At 37.2% G+C, this 20824-nt stretch overlaps 1 protein-coding gene across 2 annotated transcripts in view; it reads right to left on the reverse strand.

Annotated features, from left to right (window-relative positions):
• MSH2 (mutS homolog 2) overlaps positions 1 to 20824 on the reverse strand; it is an 81703-nt gene that overhangs the window by 48497 nt on the left and 12382 nt on the right. For both annotated transcript variants that reach the window (XM_059943388.1, XM_059943389.1), the window contains exons 5-7: positions 18828 to 18977; positions 17985 to 18118; positions 6418 to 6617 (exon numbers count right to left, since the gene is read on the reverse strand). In XM_059943388.1, the coding sequence (XP_059799371.1) occupies positions 6418 to 6617; positions 17985 to 18118; positions 18828 to 18977 (484 nt within the window). The remainder of the gene's footprint in view (positions 1 to 6417; positions 6618 to 17984; positions 18119 to 18827; positions 18978 to 20824) is intronic.

Below are 20824 nucleotides of genomic sequence, written 5' to 3' on the forward strand. Positions count from 1 at the left end.
TTGACACTAACTGGGTAAGTCAATTATACTTCCATGAAAAAATAAATAAAATTAAGAAAAGAAATAAAAAACAAAAAAATTTTAAAGGGCAGTTTTACACATGTTAAATTAAATTAAATGTATAGGAAATACAAAAATACTACAATAAATAACGCATTTTACCTCACAAAAGACATGAAGTTTGCTTGTGGAGGTGCACTTCCAAAAGGTTGCAGCTTGTAAGTTACTGTGAAATGGTGAGTCCTCTGAAACGTAGTGCAAAGCTGTAACACCACATGCAAACGAGTGTGGCTCATGAACACACGGTGGATGCTTGAGGTGTGTGTGTGTCTGTGTACACTTTGTGTATGCCTACACTGCTCAGTTCAGCTGGGTGCAATTTTCTGCATTCACCCAGTGTTTCCCACGGGCAAAATGTGCATAAGCAACACAAAATTCACATTATGCTCAAATTGTTTCCTAATATATGAACTACATTAGAACAAGTCTTCCTTGTCAAAGAAAGTGTTAAGCATAACTGGCCTTCTATAATTTTGCTTAAAGAATGAAACAACATAAAGCAAAATATTAATAATGATTACCTCTGGATGATAGAATAATTACTACAGAGTTTACCTTGCTTTTATAAACTGATAAAGACGAAATTTAAAGAAAATATCTCCAAAATACAAAATCCAACCAGATCTTAAATTGCAGCTTTATAGGCTAAAGTTTAAAAAGTGCTACATTAGTAAAGCAGATTCCTTTTCAGAAATGCTAAATAAATTGCTTTCATATTCTTATCTTCTATTTAGAAGGAAACTGAGCAATCAGGTTAAAAGGGGGGATTATTATTAGACTAACTTACTATGTTATTTAGGGTTAAAAAGCAATGGAGATAAGCAGAAGGTGCTATGAAAACCAGAAAACTGCATGAGGAGGGCAGAGAAAGCTTCACAGAAAGGGTGATATTTGAGCTCAATCTTAAATATTAGTAGGGTTCCATCACGTGGACAAGGTAGTGAAGGGCATTTAAGACAAAGGAAAAACATGGAGAAAAGCATAAAAAATCAGAGCAGTCTGGAGAACCAGTACAGTGAGGAGAAGAGTAGGTGAGGGAGTATAAGGGAGGCTGACTGAGAAGTAGCAGCCAGCCAGGCACAGGAATGGGGCTCCTTCTGGTAGGTTATGGGAAGCAAATTAATGTGTTCATAACCGAAAGGGAAGAAATGATATGATCAGACGTGCTAAGAAAGATTACTATGGGTTCACTGAAGAGGATACAATGACCAGGGGAGGGAAAATAGCACATGTAAGGTTTTTAAATATACTGAAACAGAAAAGGATGATTACTTGGATGTAGGCAGAGGGGAGGGTTAATACCTCAGTATGATAGCTGTTACAATAAAATTCATCAACAAAATCTAGATACTTAGAGTTGTTTTAAGCACTATTAGAAATTTGCTCCAAATGCAGAATACCATTGTTTTAGGTCGTGCCTCAACTTTTAAAAAAATTTTTACTGAACTATAGTTAACTTACAATGTTATGTTAACTTCTGTTGTACAGCAAAATGATTCAGTTACACGTATATATTCTTTTTCATATTCTTTTGCATTATGGTTTATCACAGGATACTGAATATAGTTCCCTTTGCTATACAGTAGGACCTCGTTTTTTATCCATTCTATATATAATAGATTGCATCTGCTAACCCCAAACTCCCAATCCTTCCCTCCCTGACCCCCTTCCCCCTTGGCAACTGCAAGTCTGTTCTCTATGTCTATGAGTCTGTTTCTGTTTTGTAGATAGGTTCATTTATGTCGTATTTTAGATTCCATGTATAAATGACATTATATGGTATTTGTCTTTCTCTTTCTGACTTACTTCGCTTAGTTTGATAAACTCTGGATCCATCCATGTTGCTGCAAATGTGTGTCTCAACTTTTCAATTTAAAAAGATATGAGGAATAAGGGAGGCCAAGTATATTTTTCAAATAGCCTTTCTTTTTTAACAGGAGAAAGATAATTTAGAGTAAAGCTTTTATCACTCAATGCAAATCAACTTTCTAAACTGTTGCTGCCCTCTGCTGTCTCTGAATTTATTCATTTTTTTCCAGGAATAACATTAAAATAACATTAAACCTAGAGTTAATCAAAACCAAAACATCACAAGATGGCAGAATACACTCAATTTCTAGTAATATACAAATATATTTTTTAAAACTTTTAATGATTTTACTTTTAAGGACAGTGCATTTGGTTTTTCCTCATAAATTAGCCTCAGTTTTGACTTTCTCCATGAAGTCAGTAGGCTAAGGAGCTATGCTGAACTCTGCAAAATGCCATTTTAAACTCAAGAGAGGCACATGAAAAGATGCTCAACATCACTAATCATCAGAAAAATGCAAATCAAAACCACAGTGAGACATCACCTCACACCTGTCAGAATGGCTATCATTAAAAAGACCACAAATAAGAAATTGTTGGCGAGGATGTAGAAAAAAGGGAACCCTCATAAACTGTTGGTGGGAGTGTAAACTGGTGCAGCCACTGTGAAAAACAGTATGGAAAAAAAAATAACTAAACATAGAACTACCATATGATCCAGCAATTCCACCCCTGGGTATATATCCAAAGAAAATGAAAACACTAATTCAAAAAGATACACAAATCCCAATATTCCTATCAGCATTATTTACAATTGCCAAGAAGATATGGAAGGAACCTGGGTCCATCAACAGATTAATGGACAAAGAAGATGTGTGTGTGTGTGTGTGTGTGTGTATGTGTGTGTGTGTGTGTGTGTATACATGTGTATATATGGACTATTACTCAGCCATAAAAAAGGATGAATTTTTGCCATTTCCAACAACATGGATGGACCTGGAGGGTATGATGCTTAATGAAGTCAGACAGAGAAAGCCAAATACTGTATGCTATCATTTATATGCGGAATCTAAAAAATAAAACAAACAAATGAATATAATAAAACAGAAACAGATGCACAGATATAGAGAACAAGCTAGTGGTTACCAGTGGGGAGAGAGAAGGGGGGAGGGGCAACATAGGGGTAGGGGATTAAGAGGTAAAACTACTATGGGTAAATTAAGTTACAAGGATATATTGTACAGCATAGGGAATATAGCCAATATTTTATAATAACTTTAAATGGAGTATAATCTATAAAAATACTGAATCACTATGTTGTACACCTGAAACTAATATTGTAAATCAACTCAAGAGAGATTAGTTAGGTTCCCAGTGACTAGGATACACCTAGATTCTCCAATGTTCCATGTTATTGAAAGAAAATACATAGCTCTTAGCACCACGAAACTTGGAACAGTCTTCCTCCTTTAATATTTTCTAGGCTGGGTGATTTCAAATATCTTAACTGGACATCAGTTATCAAACTGACAATGTAAAGCATTTGATTTACATAATGTTATGATATCTCACAGGTCTTATATTAAGTGTAACACCGAAAAAGTAGGGAATTACTGACTTGTTGAAAACTCTCAAGTACATTAAGCCACACATATGCAGAGAGGTTCATGAAGAGAGCGAAGCCTTTCAAATCCAATTCCTAACTTCTGTGCTTATCTCAGGGAATAAGAAAGATTCCCCAGAGAATATGCAGAGCAATATTTCTTACATTTTTTGGGGGGTGGTGGTGGTTTACATAGACTTTTGAATATCTGATGAAACTTGCAGATCCTTTCCCCCTCCAAAAATACATATACACAAAATTTTGCATAAAATTTCAGGATACTCTCAAGAACTCATTCAAAAATCCCAGGTTTAAGGTTTCAGGTATTGAGTGAAAAGAGGGCCAAAAATAGAACTGGGGGTTGTGGGGTGGGTGTGGGGTGACTACACTGAAGAAGATGGCAAAAAATAGAAGGATCCAGCAATTCCAGTTCTGGGTATATATCTACAGGAAACAAAATCGTTATCTCGAAGAAATATCTGCACCCCCCACGTTCACTGCAGCATCATTTACAACAGCCAAGACACGGAAACAACCTAAGTGTCCACCAGCGAAGGAATGGATAAAGAAACTGTGATACATATGTACAAGGGAGTATCCTTCAACCATAAAGAAAGAAATCCTGCCATCTGCAACAACATGGATGGACCTTGAGGGCATTATGTCAAGTGAAAAGAGTGAGACAGGGAAAGTCAAATACTTTGTGATCTCACTTATATGTGGAATCTAATAAAACCAAACTCATAAATACAGAACAGACTGGTGGTTGCCAGAGGCAGGGGGTGGAGGAAATGGGTGAAGGTGGTCAAAAGGTACAAATTTCAAGTTATAAGATTTAAGTCCTGGCAAGGTAATGTACAACATGGTGACTGTAATTAAAAAACAAAAACAAAAACTGTACTGTATATTCGAAAAGCTGCTAAGAGATTAGACCTTAAAAGGTCTCATCATAAGAAAAAAAACACTAACTACGTAAGGTGACAATGTTACCTAAACTTACTGTGGTGATCATTTACGTAGTATAATATATACATATCAAATCGTGTTGTACACCTAAATTTATACAATGTTATATGTCAATTATATCTCAATAAAACTGGGAGGAAAAAAAGCCTGTCACACTCACCAGTGAAACCTAGTAAGATAAGGACTGGACCGTGTTCACTGAATTTAGCAACAAGTAAGTCACTTAGCAAATGCCATTTCAGTACAGTGGTCAGGGCTGAAGCCAGTGGAGTGAATGGAATATGGAAATGTAGGCTTTCAGAAACTTCACTGAGTACAGGTACAAGAGGAGGACACAGGGACAAGGATGGCTTTTTTACCTCATGAGGGAAGAGATGTGAGAGAAATGTTTACAACAGCTGATGTTAAGTGGTAAGAGTAAATTGTTTAGAGAGCCTATCTCCACGATTACACCCTGATTACACCCCTAACACTGGTCAATCCCCTTGTGCTTCCAACTGATCCTGTTGGAATGAGGCCAGAGGAGACAGAATCAGAAAATCATAGCAGTAGAAGATATTCATTTACAGGATGAGGAAATTGAGCCACAAAGGAGGGAAATTAAGCCACACTAAGGAATGGAAACAGAAAAGATTAAAGACCCATTTTCTTTAATTCCACTTTGGTGGAACTAAATTCAAGGGCATTTAAGCCTCATCAGTCTAAAGAGGAGCCTTGACTAGAATAGGAATACTTTTTATACAGTGGTACTCTGAAACGATAAGCAGTTAGCTATTCTTTTACACTGTTAGATAAATAAGAGGAAAGGTTACCCTAAAATTTAAATTAAATCTATACTTATTTTGTACCAGTCATCATAGTTTTTTAAGTCTGCCTACAAAAAAATTCATAAAGCTTTCTCAAAATATTGAAAGGTTTGTTTTCAATAGTTCTAAGAGATGTCGATTTTTAACTCTGAAACTTAAAATGCTTTATGTATTAGACATATAACTCTGTACTTACTAAAATATTTGTTGTAGAAACTTATGTTCACTTAAAGTTAAAAACTATGCTTGTAAGAGCAAGTTGATTTTACCTACCAATACTATATTAACTAATATATGACTTTGCTTACTTTATTGTAGTAACTTCCCTCTGACTTTAACTGTTACCACCAAGACCTTCTGTCTTAACTTTCTTTCATAGGTGTACTGGAAAGGTTAATTCCAGCAGGCCTGGAATTAGCCTGCTGTGTTTTCTTAAAGTTCCTGCTTGGCAATGACCCCTGGTCAAGGCATGAAACATACTAATTGTGTTGTTTTGTAATCTCTAGTCCCAGGAGATTCAAGGTGGATCATTCAGCTTAGCACCATGTGATCGATGATTTGCACCTGGTCTCACTGAGGCCCCAAGAAGGCTCTGCTGTAGAAGCTAGTTACAGAACAGGAATACGCCCACAAGACCAGCAAAATATTAAAAAGCCCAGCAAGACTGTTTTAGGCTCCCTGGTTCCAGGGTGTTCTGCATACAATAATGGTCCCTGATCTGAGAAGGTGCACCTCACCAAGGACCTTTTTATAGGTACCTGCACCTGACCTCCCCGGCCCCCTTGCTGTGACAGCCTTTGGCTGTGATGCATTATCCTTACTTTAGTGCAGCTGCTAGACTGTATCCTTTTCCCGTAATAAACCAAATGTTTGTTAAGCACTGTCATTTCGCGTCCTGTGAGTCTTTAGCAATCAAACCCTGTTCAACTGCCACTGTTAGTGCAAGACACCTATTAATAAACCTCGTAATGCTAATATTCATTTCTAAAAAAAAAAAAATTCTAAATTGTCTCATGACTTGTGGCTTCTGTGATACAACCAGAGGGCAATACAAACCTAAGTTTAAGTTTAGGAAAACTTAAAGATGAGTCACCAGAACCAACTTTAAAAGGACAGAACATTTGCTAAGTATATTGAGAGTGAAGGAAAACAAGAACAAAATCATTTTATTACCTTCATATTTTTCCAGAGCCTGAATAACATTAGGGAGTTGATTTACACCCTGATAGAGTCGGTAACAATCTTGTAAGTTTGCTGCTTGTCTTTGAAATTTCTTGGCAAGTCGGTTAAGATCTGGAAATCGACGAAGTAAATCTTCTTGTAAACTCTGCCTCAATTCTGCATCTTCTACGAAAGCTTCCACTAAATTTAATCTGAAATAAATTATACTAGAATTAATCTTAAATATTTTAGTATGAAACTAAAATTTGTCAACTAGGTGGCATGTCTCAACTCAAAAACTCCATGTAAGAAGCTTGAATCTATTCTGAAATGTTAGTTTTTTGTAGAGGATGGAAAGCTCCATAACACTGTGATGTAAGCAGTTTCTGATTAGTTAATAACCAAATTAATGTTTAGTTAAGTAGTAGCATATGATACTGAAATATACCCAATTTTGTTTGCCTTTCATCAAATTGACATTTCTTAAATAGAGGAATCTCATTATTGGAACTCTGTTGATATTGACACATTATTGCACATGGAAACAATGATCTTTAATGAAACAGAATTACAATTCAAGAATGTTGCCAAATTCAATACTTATTCTATCAGAAAGTCTTACAAATTCAAACTGCATTCTAAAATTACCTCATGATAGTACAAAGCCAAAATTTTCTAATTAAAAAACTGAAATAAGTTTATTGCTTCACAAAATCAATAAATAAAATCTTAGCTTGTTTCAAGAACTATAAAACACACAGCTAATATTGCTTTTGTAATTTATTGGAATCAGTGGCTTTCCATTTTTTTCCCTGTAATCCACAGCAAGAAATATAGTTTTACATCATGACCCAGCACACACATGCACAGATATTGTAGCGGGCAAAATAAGCCACCTCAAAACATGCCACTCTAGTGTCCATAAGGACTACTTTGGTCCTTAAGGACTATTTTTAGTTGAGGACAATTGAGAAGGAGCAGAAAGGAGGAAAGCTCTTTGCCTTCTCCCTATTTGCCCAAAAGCAGGACATAAATTTACCAAGGTGCTCCCCCTTCCTTCCTTCTTTACCAGGAAGGACAACAATTAATCTCAACTTTAGACCCTTAACAGCCTGGAGATGACAACAGAGGAACCTACATAACCCTACCAGCTAGCCTTTATCTACCTTTAGTTTCCATACATTTCCCTTCCCACAATTTGTAGCCCTAGGAACTCAAAGTCCTTTTCCTTTGTCTTGTCACTTCTCTGAAAATTTATCGTTCCTTTGCTAAGATGCTATATAAGCCCAAGTTCCAACTAAACCTAGGGTTACTCATCTCTGAGTGCCCCCACATGTGAGCATAAACTTCTGTTTGTTTTTTCTCTTGTTAATCTGTCTTTTGTCACTCCAATTCATAGGGCCACAGCCAAAGAACCAGGAGAGTAGTAGGATAAAGAAACTTTCCTCCCTGACAACATATAATTAAAATAGGTTTTGCAAGACAAAACTTAACTCTTACTATATGTGGTGCACTCTTTTATTTTTCTATTGTATTTAACTTTTCAAAAATGCTAGTTATCACCTGCTACACTAACTTCACAACCCACCACTGGGTCACAACATGCAGTATGAAAAACTATGTAGTAGATGGTACTGAAGTAATAGCTGAAAGGTAAACTTTAACATTCAAAGGTAGGGGAAATGGCGTGGGCACAGAAGACGATCCTAGGTTTAGAACACTATCAGATGAACAACCATTTTCCTTACAGTTGTAAACTATACGAGTAGTAAATTAATCCTCAAATTGCACAGGAACAGGAAAAGGAACCAAATCAGCTTTCTAAATTTCTTAACTATTTACTGATCTCTCCATCAGCATTTACAATTCCTGCATCATCATAATGTTCATCTAGCATGTCATATGAAGGGAAAAATATGCTGCCCCTGTAGTAATCATACAATGACTACAAATATTAAAGCAAGATTTTGCAACCTTGGTGTGTGGCAGCCTGGATGGGAGGGGAGCCTGAGGGAGAATGGATACATGTTTATGTATGGCTGAGTCGCTTTGCTGTGCACCTGAAACTGTGCACCTGAAACTATCACAACATTGTTAATCAGCTATACTCCAATATAAAGTAAAAAGTTAAAAAAAAAAAGATTTTGCAACCTTGGCAATATTGACATTTAGGCTAGATAATTCTTTGCTGTGAGGGGTTGTTCTGTGCTGTTTAACAGCATCCCTGAATTCCACCCACTATACTCTTTCCAGAGTAACAACCCAAAATGTCTCGACACTGCCAAATGTCCCAGAGGTGGCAGGGGAGGGGAGGACAGCCCCAGCCTAGGCCACTGGTTTAAAGGACCCTGAAACACTTTAAAAGATGAAAATAAAGAGAAAAATAACAAACTCTATAGAATGTCAAGATAATATTTAGGGAGTTGGCAGTAGACATATTTGTTGTAGCAAATGCCAAATCAGTGGGGAAATAATCTGCTACCAAGCTTGTATTACGAACCAGTCACAGGCTATACAAACAAACACAATTATTCAGGCACTTACTGCTCCAGAAAAGATTTCTATGCCTTGTACTCTAGATTTTAAAAACAAAGCAAACAAAACTGAGTAACGGATGCAGCCAAATCACAGCAAATTTGGGCCTTCCTAGCTAATCCTCTGGCTCTAACTGGGCTTCTCCAAGTTTGATCCAAGATTACCCACAATAAAATCACTTGGAGGTGGAATACAGAATCCCCAAGGTTGGGGCCCACCTGTGAAACTGCAATGAGCTTCTCAAGCGATTCTTCCGCCCGGAACAGTTTAAAAAAGTGAGTTCTAACAATCACAAGAAATTTCTGAGTTCTCATGATAAAGCAGGAAGAGAAGTTTAAGGGGGTCAGGAAAAGGATGAAAGAAACCTGATGTTGGCTTCACCTACCTCATCTTTCTTTTCCTCTTCTTTTCCTAAAACTCCTTAGGCCACTCTCCATAAATGGTAAGTATCCATAGAGAAGACATCTCTGATCTAGAATCTCCCTATGCTTCTTTCCTGTTCCACCAAGTATCTTATCACTGTTTCCTCTCAAGCTGACCACAGAATCATAAGTAACCAACACTGTTCAAGAGCATAAAGTTCCGCAGAATAGAGAGCCCAGAAATAAACCCACACACCTACGGTCAATTAATCTTCAACCAAGGAGGCAAGAATATACAATGGGAAAAAGACGGTCTCTTCAGCAAGTGGTGTTGGGAAAGTTGGGACAGCCACATGTACATCAATGAAGTTGTAGACAGCCTCACACCACACACAAAAATAAACTCAAAATAGCTTAAAGACTTAAACATAAGACATGATGCCATAAAACTCCTAGAAGAGATCATAATTTTGTAAAACATTCTCTGACGTAAATCCTACCAATGTTTTCTTAGCTCAGTCTCCCAAGGCAATAGAAATAAAAACAAAAATAAACAAATGGGACCTAATCAAACTTAGAAGCTTTTGCACAGCAAAGGAAACCACAAACAAAACGAAAAGACAACCTACAGATTGGGAGAAAATATTTGCAAACAATGAGACTGACAAGGGCTTAATTTCCAAAATATACAAACAGCTCATACAACTCAACAACAAAAAAACAAACAACCCAATCGAAAAACGGGCAGAAGACCTAAACAGACATTTCTCCAAAGAAGACATACAGATGCCCAATAAGCACATGAAAAGATGCTCAACATCGCTAATTATTAGAGAAATGCAAATCAAAACTACAATGAGGTACCACCTCACACCAGTCAGAATGGCCATCACTAAAAAGTCTACAAGTAACATGTTGGACAGGGTGTGGAGAAAAGGTGGGAATGTAAGTTGGTGCAGCCACTTGGAAAACAGTATGGAGGTTCCCCAGAAAACTAAAAATAGAACTACCATATGATCCAGAAATCCCATTCCTGGGCATATACCCAGACAAAACTATAATTCAAAAAGATACATGCACCCCTATGTTCATAGCAGCACTATTCACAATAGCCAAGACATGGAAGCAACCTAACGTCCATCGATGGATGAATGGATAAAGAAGATGTGGTACATATATATAATGGAATAATACTCAGGCATGAAAAAGAACGAAATAAAGCCATTTGCAGCAACATGGATGCAACTAGAGATTACCGTACTAAGTCAGTCAGAAAGAGAAAGACAAATACCATATGATATCACTTATATGTGGAATCTAAAATATGACACAAATGAATCTATCTACAAAACAGCAACAGACTCATGGACATACAGAACAGACTTGTGGCTGCCAAGGGCAAGAGGGATTGAGTGGGAGGTTGGAGTTAGCAGATGTAAGCTATTATATATAGAACGGCTAAACAACAAGGTCCTACTGTATAGCAAATGGAACTATATTCGATATCCTATGAGAAACCATAATGGAAAAGAATATAAAAAAAGAATGTATATACATATATATAACTGAATCACCTTGTTGTACAGCAGAAATTAAAACATTGTAAATCAACTATACTTTAATTAAAAAAAAAAAAAGAGCATAAAGTTCCAGAAAGAGTATTAAGAAGTAAAACAGCAAGGGAATGAAAAAGCCTCTAAAACACATAGCACAAGGCAAGATACACAGCCCCCTCAGTCTTTGGTCTGGATATCATTAAAAGTCTAATAATGGACTTCCCTGGTGGTGCAGTGGTTAGGAATCCACCTGACAATGCAGGAGACACGGGTTCGAGCCCTGGACCGGGAAGATTCCACATGTCAGGGAGCAACTAAGCCCCCGTGCACCACAAATACTGAGCCCACATGCCACAACTACTGAAGCCCACGCAGGTAGAGCCTATCCTCTGCAATGAGAAGCCACCGCAATAAGAAGCCTGTGCACCGCAGTGAAGAGTAGCCCCTGCTCATCACAACTAGAGAAAGCCCATGCACAGCAACGAAGACCCAACGCAGCCAAAAATAAATAAATAAATTTATTAAAAAAAAAAAGTCTAATAAATTGCTAGTTTCACAAGTCTATTCAACATGCCATTTCAGAAATAATTATAGTATTAGTTTGTGTTCTGGCTAACAGGTTTTTTTTTTTAAAAAGACTGCTCTACTGTTTCCATGACAATCCCACTTTCAAATCACAATTTCAGAAGTACCAAAGTTAGTGTTGGCAAAACAGAGTATACCTGTCAATCCTACTCAAAATTACTCAGCTGTCACAATTTGATACATTAATTCACAAGTTGACTGGAATACAAGATAATTTTTAGGGTCAGTTAATCTCTAAAATTCCAAAAGAATAAATTATAACATTAGTCATGAAATTTTTGTTATTTTAAAATCACCATTCTGTTCTTTAAAACCAGCACTTCTGATCTCTCACTGTAAGAACAGTTGACTGGAATTTCATGACAGCTTATTTATATGGCTGAGAACAAATCTGGTACCTAAATACAATTACAAGTTTTTGAGCCTCTTCTTTATCTTTCTTCACATGGTTTAATGCAGACAGAACCACTCATTTGATACATTAAATAGCAGATAATCTGCTACATAGGCTTGAGAAAATTAAAAAAGAAAAAGAAGTATGGCAAAATATAAGAGAAAGGAACATGCTTTCAAGGAACTTTCAATCTAGTGGAGGAGAAGGACACGTTGCATCTTACAGTTAGTGCTGAGTAACAACCAAGATACAAAATGCAATGAAATGTGACACAAGTAAGAAAGCAGAGAATTCCTACGGGAGCTGGGGAACCTCATTTTGGGGTATTTCATTTGCCTATACTCTAAATAGTTGGGATTTAAAGAGATAGGATCTTGAGGAAAATACTTGGGAGGGGAGGGTGGAGCAGCAACAGCAGAGACTTGAAGGGAGAACAGTACAGGATGCGCTGGAAGAAAATTGAAGCAGAGAAGGAATAGGGAAAAAAACTGTAACCAAGGCAAAATGGAAAGGTTGCCTTTGGAAAGGAAAGAGCATTATTTCCTCTTCTGAGAAAGAGCCAGGGAGTAAAAGACTGAAAATACAGGTACATTTTGAGATTATAAGAATCAGGGAGGGGGCTTCCCTGGTGGCGCAGTGGTTGAGAATCTGCCTGCCAATGCAGGGGACACGGGTTCGAGCCCTGGTCTGGGAAGATCCCACATGCCGTGGAGCGACTGGGCCCGTGAGCCACAGTTGCTGAGCCTGTGCGTCTGGAGCCTGTGCTCCGCAGCGAGAGAGGTCACGATAGTGAGAGGCCCATGCACCGCGATGAAGAGTGGTCCCCACTTGCCGCAACTAGAGAAAGCCCTCGCACAGCAACAAAGACCCAACACAGCCATAAATAAATAAATAAATAAATAAAGTTTAAAAAAAAAAAAAAAGAATCAGGGAGGAGATCGTCTGCTTACATGTAGCAGGCAGCTGAAGGGAAAATAAAAAATGTTAGATTGGTTACTGAAATGAGTCATGTAACAAAAGTAAGACCAGGCAGCAGTGAAAACTAGATAGTTTGAAAGTACAGTGGGTCCAATCAGCACTGTGTGACCTTCTCCAGAAACTTTTAATTGAGAAAGAAAGCTAAGGAGAGAGTGGCCAGTATGACAAAGGACCAATGGGGCAAGAAGTTCTATGGCCCCCATGAAAGCACTGGAAAGAGGGTTGCCTTTGTGGTGCAGACTGGACAGGAAGGCAAATAAAATTCAAAGGGACGAGCAGATCAGCCCAGAGACCAGAAAAAAGGGGTTTCCACTAAACTTGATTTGGAAGCAGAGAAAAGTGGTGGGAAAGCAGTAGAGTGACAGCCCTCCTGTTCTTCCTCTGAGGCCAGAGCAATGCTTTGCTGTTTTAAAGAAACTGCACTCACTGTATGACCGCCAGGCCTCTCTGTTTCCACAGAATACAGACTACTAACTAAAGACATCCTTGCATAAAAGGATACTTAATATAACCTGGAAAGAAGTCTAGGTCTAAGTCTTAATATAACCCTGGAAGTACACTGCCTCAAGAAGCATGATATATTATCACATAAGCACCACCACCACCATTTCTACATTTATAGGAACCACTTTTTTTTTTAATAAATTTATTTATTTTATTTATTATTTTTGGCTCTGTTGGGTCTTCGTTGCTGCGCACAGGCTTTCTCTAGTTGCGGCGAGCGGGGGCTACTCCTCGTTGCGGTGCGTGGGCTTCTCATTGTGGTGGCTTATCTTGTTGTGGAGCACAGGCTCTAGGCACGTGGGCTCAGTAGTTGTGGCTTGCGGGCTCTAGAGCACAGGCTCAGTAGTTGTGGTGCACAGGCTTAGTTGCTCCACAGCATGTGGGATCTTCCCGGACCAGGGCTCGAACCCGTGTCCCCTGCATTGGCAGGTGGATTCTCAACCACTGTGCCACCAGGGAAGCCCGGAACCACTTTTATTTGGAGATATATATTTCTAATAAGATTGCTACATTAATCATATTAAATGTCATAGAAAACGAAATACTCAATTTTAAACTAGAAGGCAATAAGAATACCAAATTCAACATATGCAAATGATATCATCAGCAATTTCACGAGTGAACTATTTCATATGCTAACATATATTCAATGTTCTTTAAAGAATTCTAACTTTGAAAAGACATGGGAAAATTACCAAGGCTTCAGATGAATTTATGGAAAGACAAAAAAGCAAAAACAAAAAAAATCCCAGAAGATTAAAAGTAATAGTAACAGTCCTAGTGTATGTGCAAACATGAGGACTCTTTGGACCTATCAGAAAATAAGTGCAAAAATAGTAATATGGACAGTGTTCTTATAATTCCTAATTTGATTGTTAGATAAAGCACAAAAGGAAGAAATACCCAGAAACTCACTCCTAAAAGGTAATAACATATCAATTCTTACTGGAGATTAAAGTATTTAAGCCATTAGCTAAAAAGTATTTGTAGTCTCAGTGCAAATAGGTTTTAATGAATGGAAAAATGAGCATTACAACATATAAAGCAATTCCATGCATATAACTTAAATAAAAGCCAAAATAGTACATTTCACTTCTGATGTTAATCCAACTTGGATCAAATTAAACACAATTGACAGAAACAAGAAATAAAGTACAGGGACTTCCCTGGTGGCACAGTGGTTAAGAATCCACCTGCTAATGGTCCAGGAAGATCCCACATACCATGGAGCAACTAAGCCCATGCGCCACAACTACTGAGCCTGAGCTCTAAAGCCCATGAGCCACAACTACTGAGCCCACACACTGCGACTACTGAAGCCCGCACACCTAGAGCCCGTGCTCTGCAACGAGAAGCCACCACAATGAGAAGCCTGAGCACCGCAATGAAGAGCAGCCCCTGCTTGCTGCAACTAGAGAAAGCCTGCATGCAGCAACGAAGACCCAACACAGCCAAAAGTAAATAAATAAATTTATTAAAAAAAATAGAAATACAGTACAGTGTTTAAGGGCATGGGCTCTGGAATCAGGCCAGCCTGGCTTTAAAGCCAGCCTCCATCACCACACAGCTAATGAACATGAGATGCTCAGCACAGTGCCAGGAAACCAGTCTTCTCTTCCTCCTAAGAGCCTGACAGTAACTTAAAAGTAATCCTATTTTCATCATTATTCCTGAACCTATCACTGGGCTATAGTCCTGGACAAGATGTATGCATCAAACTCAAAGATCTAGTCATAACTGTCCCTATGTCTGCTCTAATAAAAATAGAAGAAAAAGAGAAATCTTTGCTTTCCTTAACAGAATTCACCGCACAGCCAAACACTTTAAAATTAACTCCTCACTTACTGTTTAAGAGGGTGGAGTAGAGATTTCCACCACTTTCTCTGCTAGAAAATCATCCCAAAACAATGACAGTAAAAAACAGAAAAAACTGGGGACTTCCCTGGTGGTCCAGTGGTTAAGAATCCATCTTGCAATGCAGGGAACGCCGGTTCGATCCCTGGTCGGGGAACTAAGATCCCACATGCCGCAGGGCAACTAAGCCCATGCGCCGCAACTAAGACCCAACGCAGCCAAAAAATAAATAAATATTAAAAAAGAAAAAACTTGATTCAGTGTGCAATCCTGAAGATCAATCTTAAATGCTTAGAGAGGGAGATAATAGACTTGCCCTGAGAACCCCAGGAAGGCATAAACTAGAAAGCATGAGGTATCACAGCAGGTGGAATTGAGAAACGGTGATAAAAAAAAAGGAGACCGTCCCAATGAAAGTCTGCCTTAAGGAGTATAACTTTTTCTTCCTGGTCTGTGGAATTTCAGCATTTGGCTTTGAAAACCACAGGCCTTAGTAATTGCTGGTTAAAAAAAAAAATTCTCCCCAAGATAAAAAGGGGAAAATATTTCCTCTTATCTTAGTAGATCATATTTTGACTTATAAAGCCTTTCTTGCAAATGTTATTTCTAATCAGTAAGTCTTATAAGGCCACCAGATTTTGGAAATTACTGCTATGTCCTACGAAAATAACCTTAACTTACAGTCAAAAAAAATTAATTTTGATATCTTGTCTTCTAAATAATTTGTTATTCTGGTAATAGTATGTAAGGTTTTTGAAGGGTTTAAATACATGCAGGCTCTAGCTGTTAAGCCAGAAGAGGACCACTGACACGTGCCCTGTTCCCACAAGCCCAAAGTTAAAAATAAAACCTTTATAAAGGTTTTTTTATAAAATAAAAATTTAACCAAAGTTAAAAATGACCTAGATCTTGGTAATTATTTAAATTACTTAATATTTCTTTTAAGAAACAACTAAAAGATGAGGGAGAATGGACATAAACTTTTACTTGTTTAGGCACAGGCTTTCCATGGTAGGATACTCAAGAAACTGATTAAGACCAGTTGCTCCCAGGGCAGGTGTTGGCAATTCACATAGAGTACAATAAGAAATGTGTCCCTGGAGCTGTGCAGAGGCCCTCAGAAAAGAGTACTGAGAAACTGGGAGACAAGAGTAAGAGACTCATCGCTGTATATCCTTCTGTTCTGTTGGACTTTTGACACACGTTAATGTAGTTACTTACTCACAAATAATTAAAATAAAAAATTGTAAACTACCTTAATTACTTGCAAATATCCAATCCTTCCTATTTCTTATTTTAAGTTACTAAATTCCACTTTTCTTCCCCAACAAACCTGGCTTCGGAAAGTTGCCTTAGCATTTCAACTTTTGCATTTTCAATGATATATCAACATACCCACGAATCACTGACCTCATGAGTTATTTTTACTGTAAGACCCTTTAGAATCCACAGGATAACCACTTAGCTTGGTAATTATCTGCAGGGTGTCTTATGATACTGATCAACTATTTTACGTTTGCCTGGCATACACAGAGTCCCAAATAGTCAAGGGATCACCATGCTTTTTTATACCATCAGAATTCAGTAGATATTCAACAAATTCTTGAACAATTTTACAACATCAAATCCATAAAAATACTGACTCTCTTTTACCTATTCTGGCAATATACCTTAATTTACCACATCGAAAACATTGGGTATACAATAAGGTCACATGAAATAACCTAATTATTGAAAAAGGTAAAGTATATCCAGTCAATAAAATATTATGTACTTATTAAAAATGCTGAATATGAACATAAAACAACACTAAAAAATGCTTATGATAATATAAGCACAAGTAGGAAAAAACAAGGGCACAAAACTATATTAGGATTACAATTATGTTTTTAAAAAGACTATCAAACATAAGAGTGCACTATAGAAAATTATTTTATTTATATGCAGTTCAAAAACAGGCAAAATTAATTAATCTATGATGTTAGAAGGATAGTAATTACTCTTGAAGTGAAGAGAGGTAGTAACTATCAGGATAACTGAGGGGTTTCTGGGATGCTAGTTATGTTGTTTCTTGACTTGTGTGTTGTTACCAATGTGTTCACTTTGTGAAAATCCATCAAACTACACATTTAGGATTTGTGCTCTTATGCACAGTATACTTCATTTAAGTTTTAAAACTTGTATCTAAAACAAAAGATAAAAATAAAACCTATTCCAATGCTAATTATATTAGGACAGCAGCATTATATAACTTTTCTTTTATTTCCTCAATTTTAAAGATTTTCTGAAATACATTTAGGCTGCCTTAAATCCTTTCTAGAATAATAAAGCATAAGTGCTTCCTATGTGCCAGACCTTGTTCAAAGTACTTTATACACATTAGATCATCTAATCCTCAGAAAATCATCAAATCCTCATAACAACCCTAAGAAGTAGGTGTGTTATTACTGTCATTTTAAAAGGGAAGAAACTGCCACACAGAGGTTGAATAACACCCAATGTAACACAGTTCCTAAGTGGTAGAGCCTTAACATGAACCAAGGTCATCCGGCTCCCAAGCTCATGCTGAGACATTATCCATACCACCTCTTTAATAAAATTTTACTTTTTCATAGTGGAGGAAAAAAAAAAAATTAAGAAAATAAGTTATTTAATCAATCTAAATCATTACTACTCCATTACTTTATTAGCTTTCTGTGCAGTTAGATGCTAAAATATAGGTGCAAAATTGCATGTTACAATAAGTGGTATAATCATATGGAGTGACTGGAAGTTACTCAGAGCTTACAAAAGTGTATACTAGTAATATACCTCTCTTCTATTCTGTTCTTGTCCATGAGAGGCTGCTTAATCCACTGGTTAACCAGTCTTTGTCCTTGAGGGGTTTTGCATTTATTCAACAATGCAGCCAGAGACTGAGAGCCAGTAGTATCTTCAACGGAACCCTAGTGAACAAAAAATAAAATAGAAAAATGACACGCTCATTAGTGAAAACCTTACTATGCCATGAATAATGATTAAGTAATTTGGGGAACAAGAACACTTAACACTGGGAATTCCCTGGCAGTCCAGTGGTTAGGACTCTGCTCACACTGCCGAGGGCCTGGGTTCGATCCTTGGTCGGAGAACTAAAATCCCACAAGCCATGGAGCCAAAAAAAATTTTTAAATAACCAACCCCTACACTCCCCAAACTTGTAAAAACAAACAAACAAACAAAAAACACTTAACATTCTTCAAATATTAAATAGAAATGTACACAAAAGTTCCTCATCCGAAAATCAAACTTTCAACCTGTTAATCTGATTTTCTGCTGTATATTTTTCCCCAAACCAAAACCACCAAATTACTGCAGTTCTAGACATAAAACTTCTTAGAATGTAATTTTTTAAAACTACTATTTTTTTTAAACTACTATTAATACACAAAATTATTCATAAAACCAGGACAAATACTATTTATATAGCTTGCAATTAGAAAAATACAGCAATTCAAAACTATCTATTTTAAGTATAATATTTCAAAATATTTAAGCTCCTTAGTAAGAGTCTTATATATATATAGAGAGAGAGAGAGAGAGAAAGAGAGAGAGAGAGCGAGAGAGAGGGAAACATTTTTAACCACTCAATATTTTTAACCCATGTATTTTTTTTACCTGGAAAAGGTTAAGGGCTCTGACTGCTGCAATATCCAATTTCATGTACTGGCTGAAGTCAAAAGTAGTCAGTTCAAACTGTCCAAAGTTTGAATCATCTGATAAGAGTTCTAAAAACTTGATTACTGCACACAATGAAGAAACTGCAACCTACGATTAAGAATTTAAAATAAAAGATGACTATCACTAGAATTCCAGAGATTTTTTAAAAAAACAAATGGCAAGATGAAAATAAATTTCAAACACTATAATTTTCCCTGTTCTTTCCCAATCCAAACCAAGAAAATCAGACAAAGTTTAAATAAACCTAAGACTAAAAACTGATTTTCAGAAAGTGAAAATTTACTGTAACAGCAACATTATTTATAATAGCCAAAAGCAGAAAGTATGCAAATGTCCACCAAGAGTAAAATGGATAAAGCCTGGCATGTTCACATTGTGGAATACTACACACAACAACAGATATAAGCACAAACAATCCACAACAACATGCGACAATATAGATAAATCTCACAAACATGATACTGAACAAAAGAAATCAAACACAAGAGCATGAACTGTATGAGTCCATTTATATAAACTACAAAAATAGACCAAACTAATCCATACTGTCAGAGGTAAGAAGCAGGGTTACCCTTGGTGGAGGTTAACAACTGGAAGAAAACAAAAAGGGTCTTTACGGGCTTCCCTGGTGGTGCAGTGATTGGGAATCTGCCTGCCAATGCAGGGGACACGGGTTCGAGCCCTGGTCTGGGAAGATCCCACATGCCGCGGAGCAGCTGGGCCCGTGAGCCACAGTTACTGAGCCTGCGCGTCTGGAGCCTGTGCTCCGCAACAAGAGAGGCCGCGATAGTGAGAGGCCCGTGCACCGCGATGAAGAGTGGCCCCCGCTTGCCACAACTAGAGAAAGCCCTTGCACAAAAACGAAGACCCAACACAGCCATAAAAATAAATTAATTAATTAATTAATTTAAAAAAACAAAAAAGTTAAAGTAAAATATATTTACTTAAAAACTTTAAAAAAAAAAAAAGGGTCTTTGCGATCCTGGTACTATTCTGTTTCATGGGTGCTGGTCATGTGGGTACTTACAATTTATGAAAATTTAGTTATACACTTATGATATATACACTTTCCTATATGTATATTTAAATAAAAAGTTTAAATAAACTGCCTATATTACTACTATAACATAAAATAAAGAAGCTAAGGACATCAAACTGATAGCCCAATGACAAGTTCTACTTATACTCGATACCAGATTCATTGTGAAAGTGCATGTATTTCCTAATTGATAACACAGTCATCTATCTGCCTCTGCCAAACTCTAACAAATATATAAGGTTGTCACAAGAATCTCCTGCTACGTCACCACAAGGCACAGATGATAACACCTTTTAGTAGTCCTAAAAGCTTCTTCCCATTTTCAACACTGAAGTAAGTTTCTCTAATACAGATCTGCCTTGACTTATGATGGGGTTACATCCCAATAAATGCATCGTAAATGTAAAATGCATTTAATACACCTAACCTACTGAACATTGTAGCTTAGCCTCACCTACCTTAAATGTGCTCAGAGCACTTACATTAGCCTGTAGTTGGGAAAAATCATCTAACACAAAGCCTATTTTATAATAAAGTTGAATAACTCAAAATTTATTGAATACTGTGCTGAAAGTGAAAAACAGAATGGTTCTACGGGTACAGCATGGTTGTAAGTGTATCGGCCGTTTAACCCTTGTGATTGCGTGGCTGATTGGGAGCTGCTGCACGCTGCCCTGCCCAGCATCATGAGAGAACTGCACTGAGTATCGTTAGCCCGGGAAAAGGTCAAAATGCGAAGTACAGTTTCTTCTGAATGCATATCACTTTTGCACCATTGTAAAGTAAAAACAAATTGTAAGTTGAACCATCATAAGTCAGGGAACGTCTATATTGGGATTATTGCTCATACACAACTGCTTTTGATTCTGTCACACAAGAAAAGTAAACTTAGTTT

The sequence above is a fragment of the Balaenoptera ricei genome, chromosome 13 (genome assembly GCF_028023285.1).
Source record: "Balaenoptera ricei isolate mBalRic1 chromosome 13, mBalRic1.hap2, whole genome shotgun sequence".
NCBI classification, from domain to species: domain Eukaryota; kingdom Metazoa; phylum Chordata; class Mammalia; order Artiodactyla; family Balaenopteridae; genus Balaenoptera; species Balaenoptera ricei.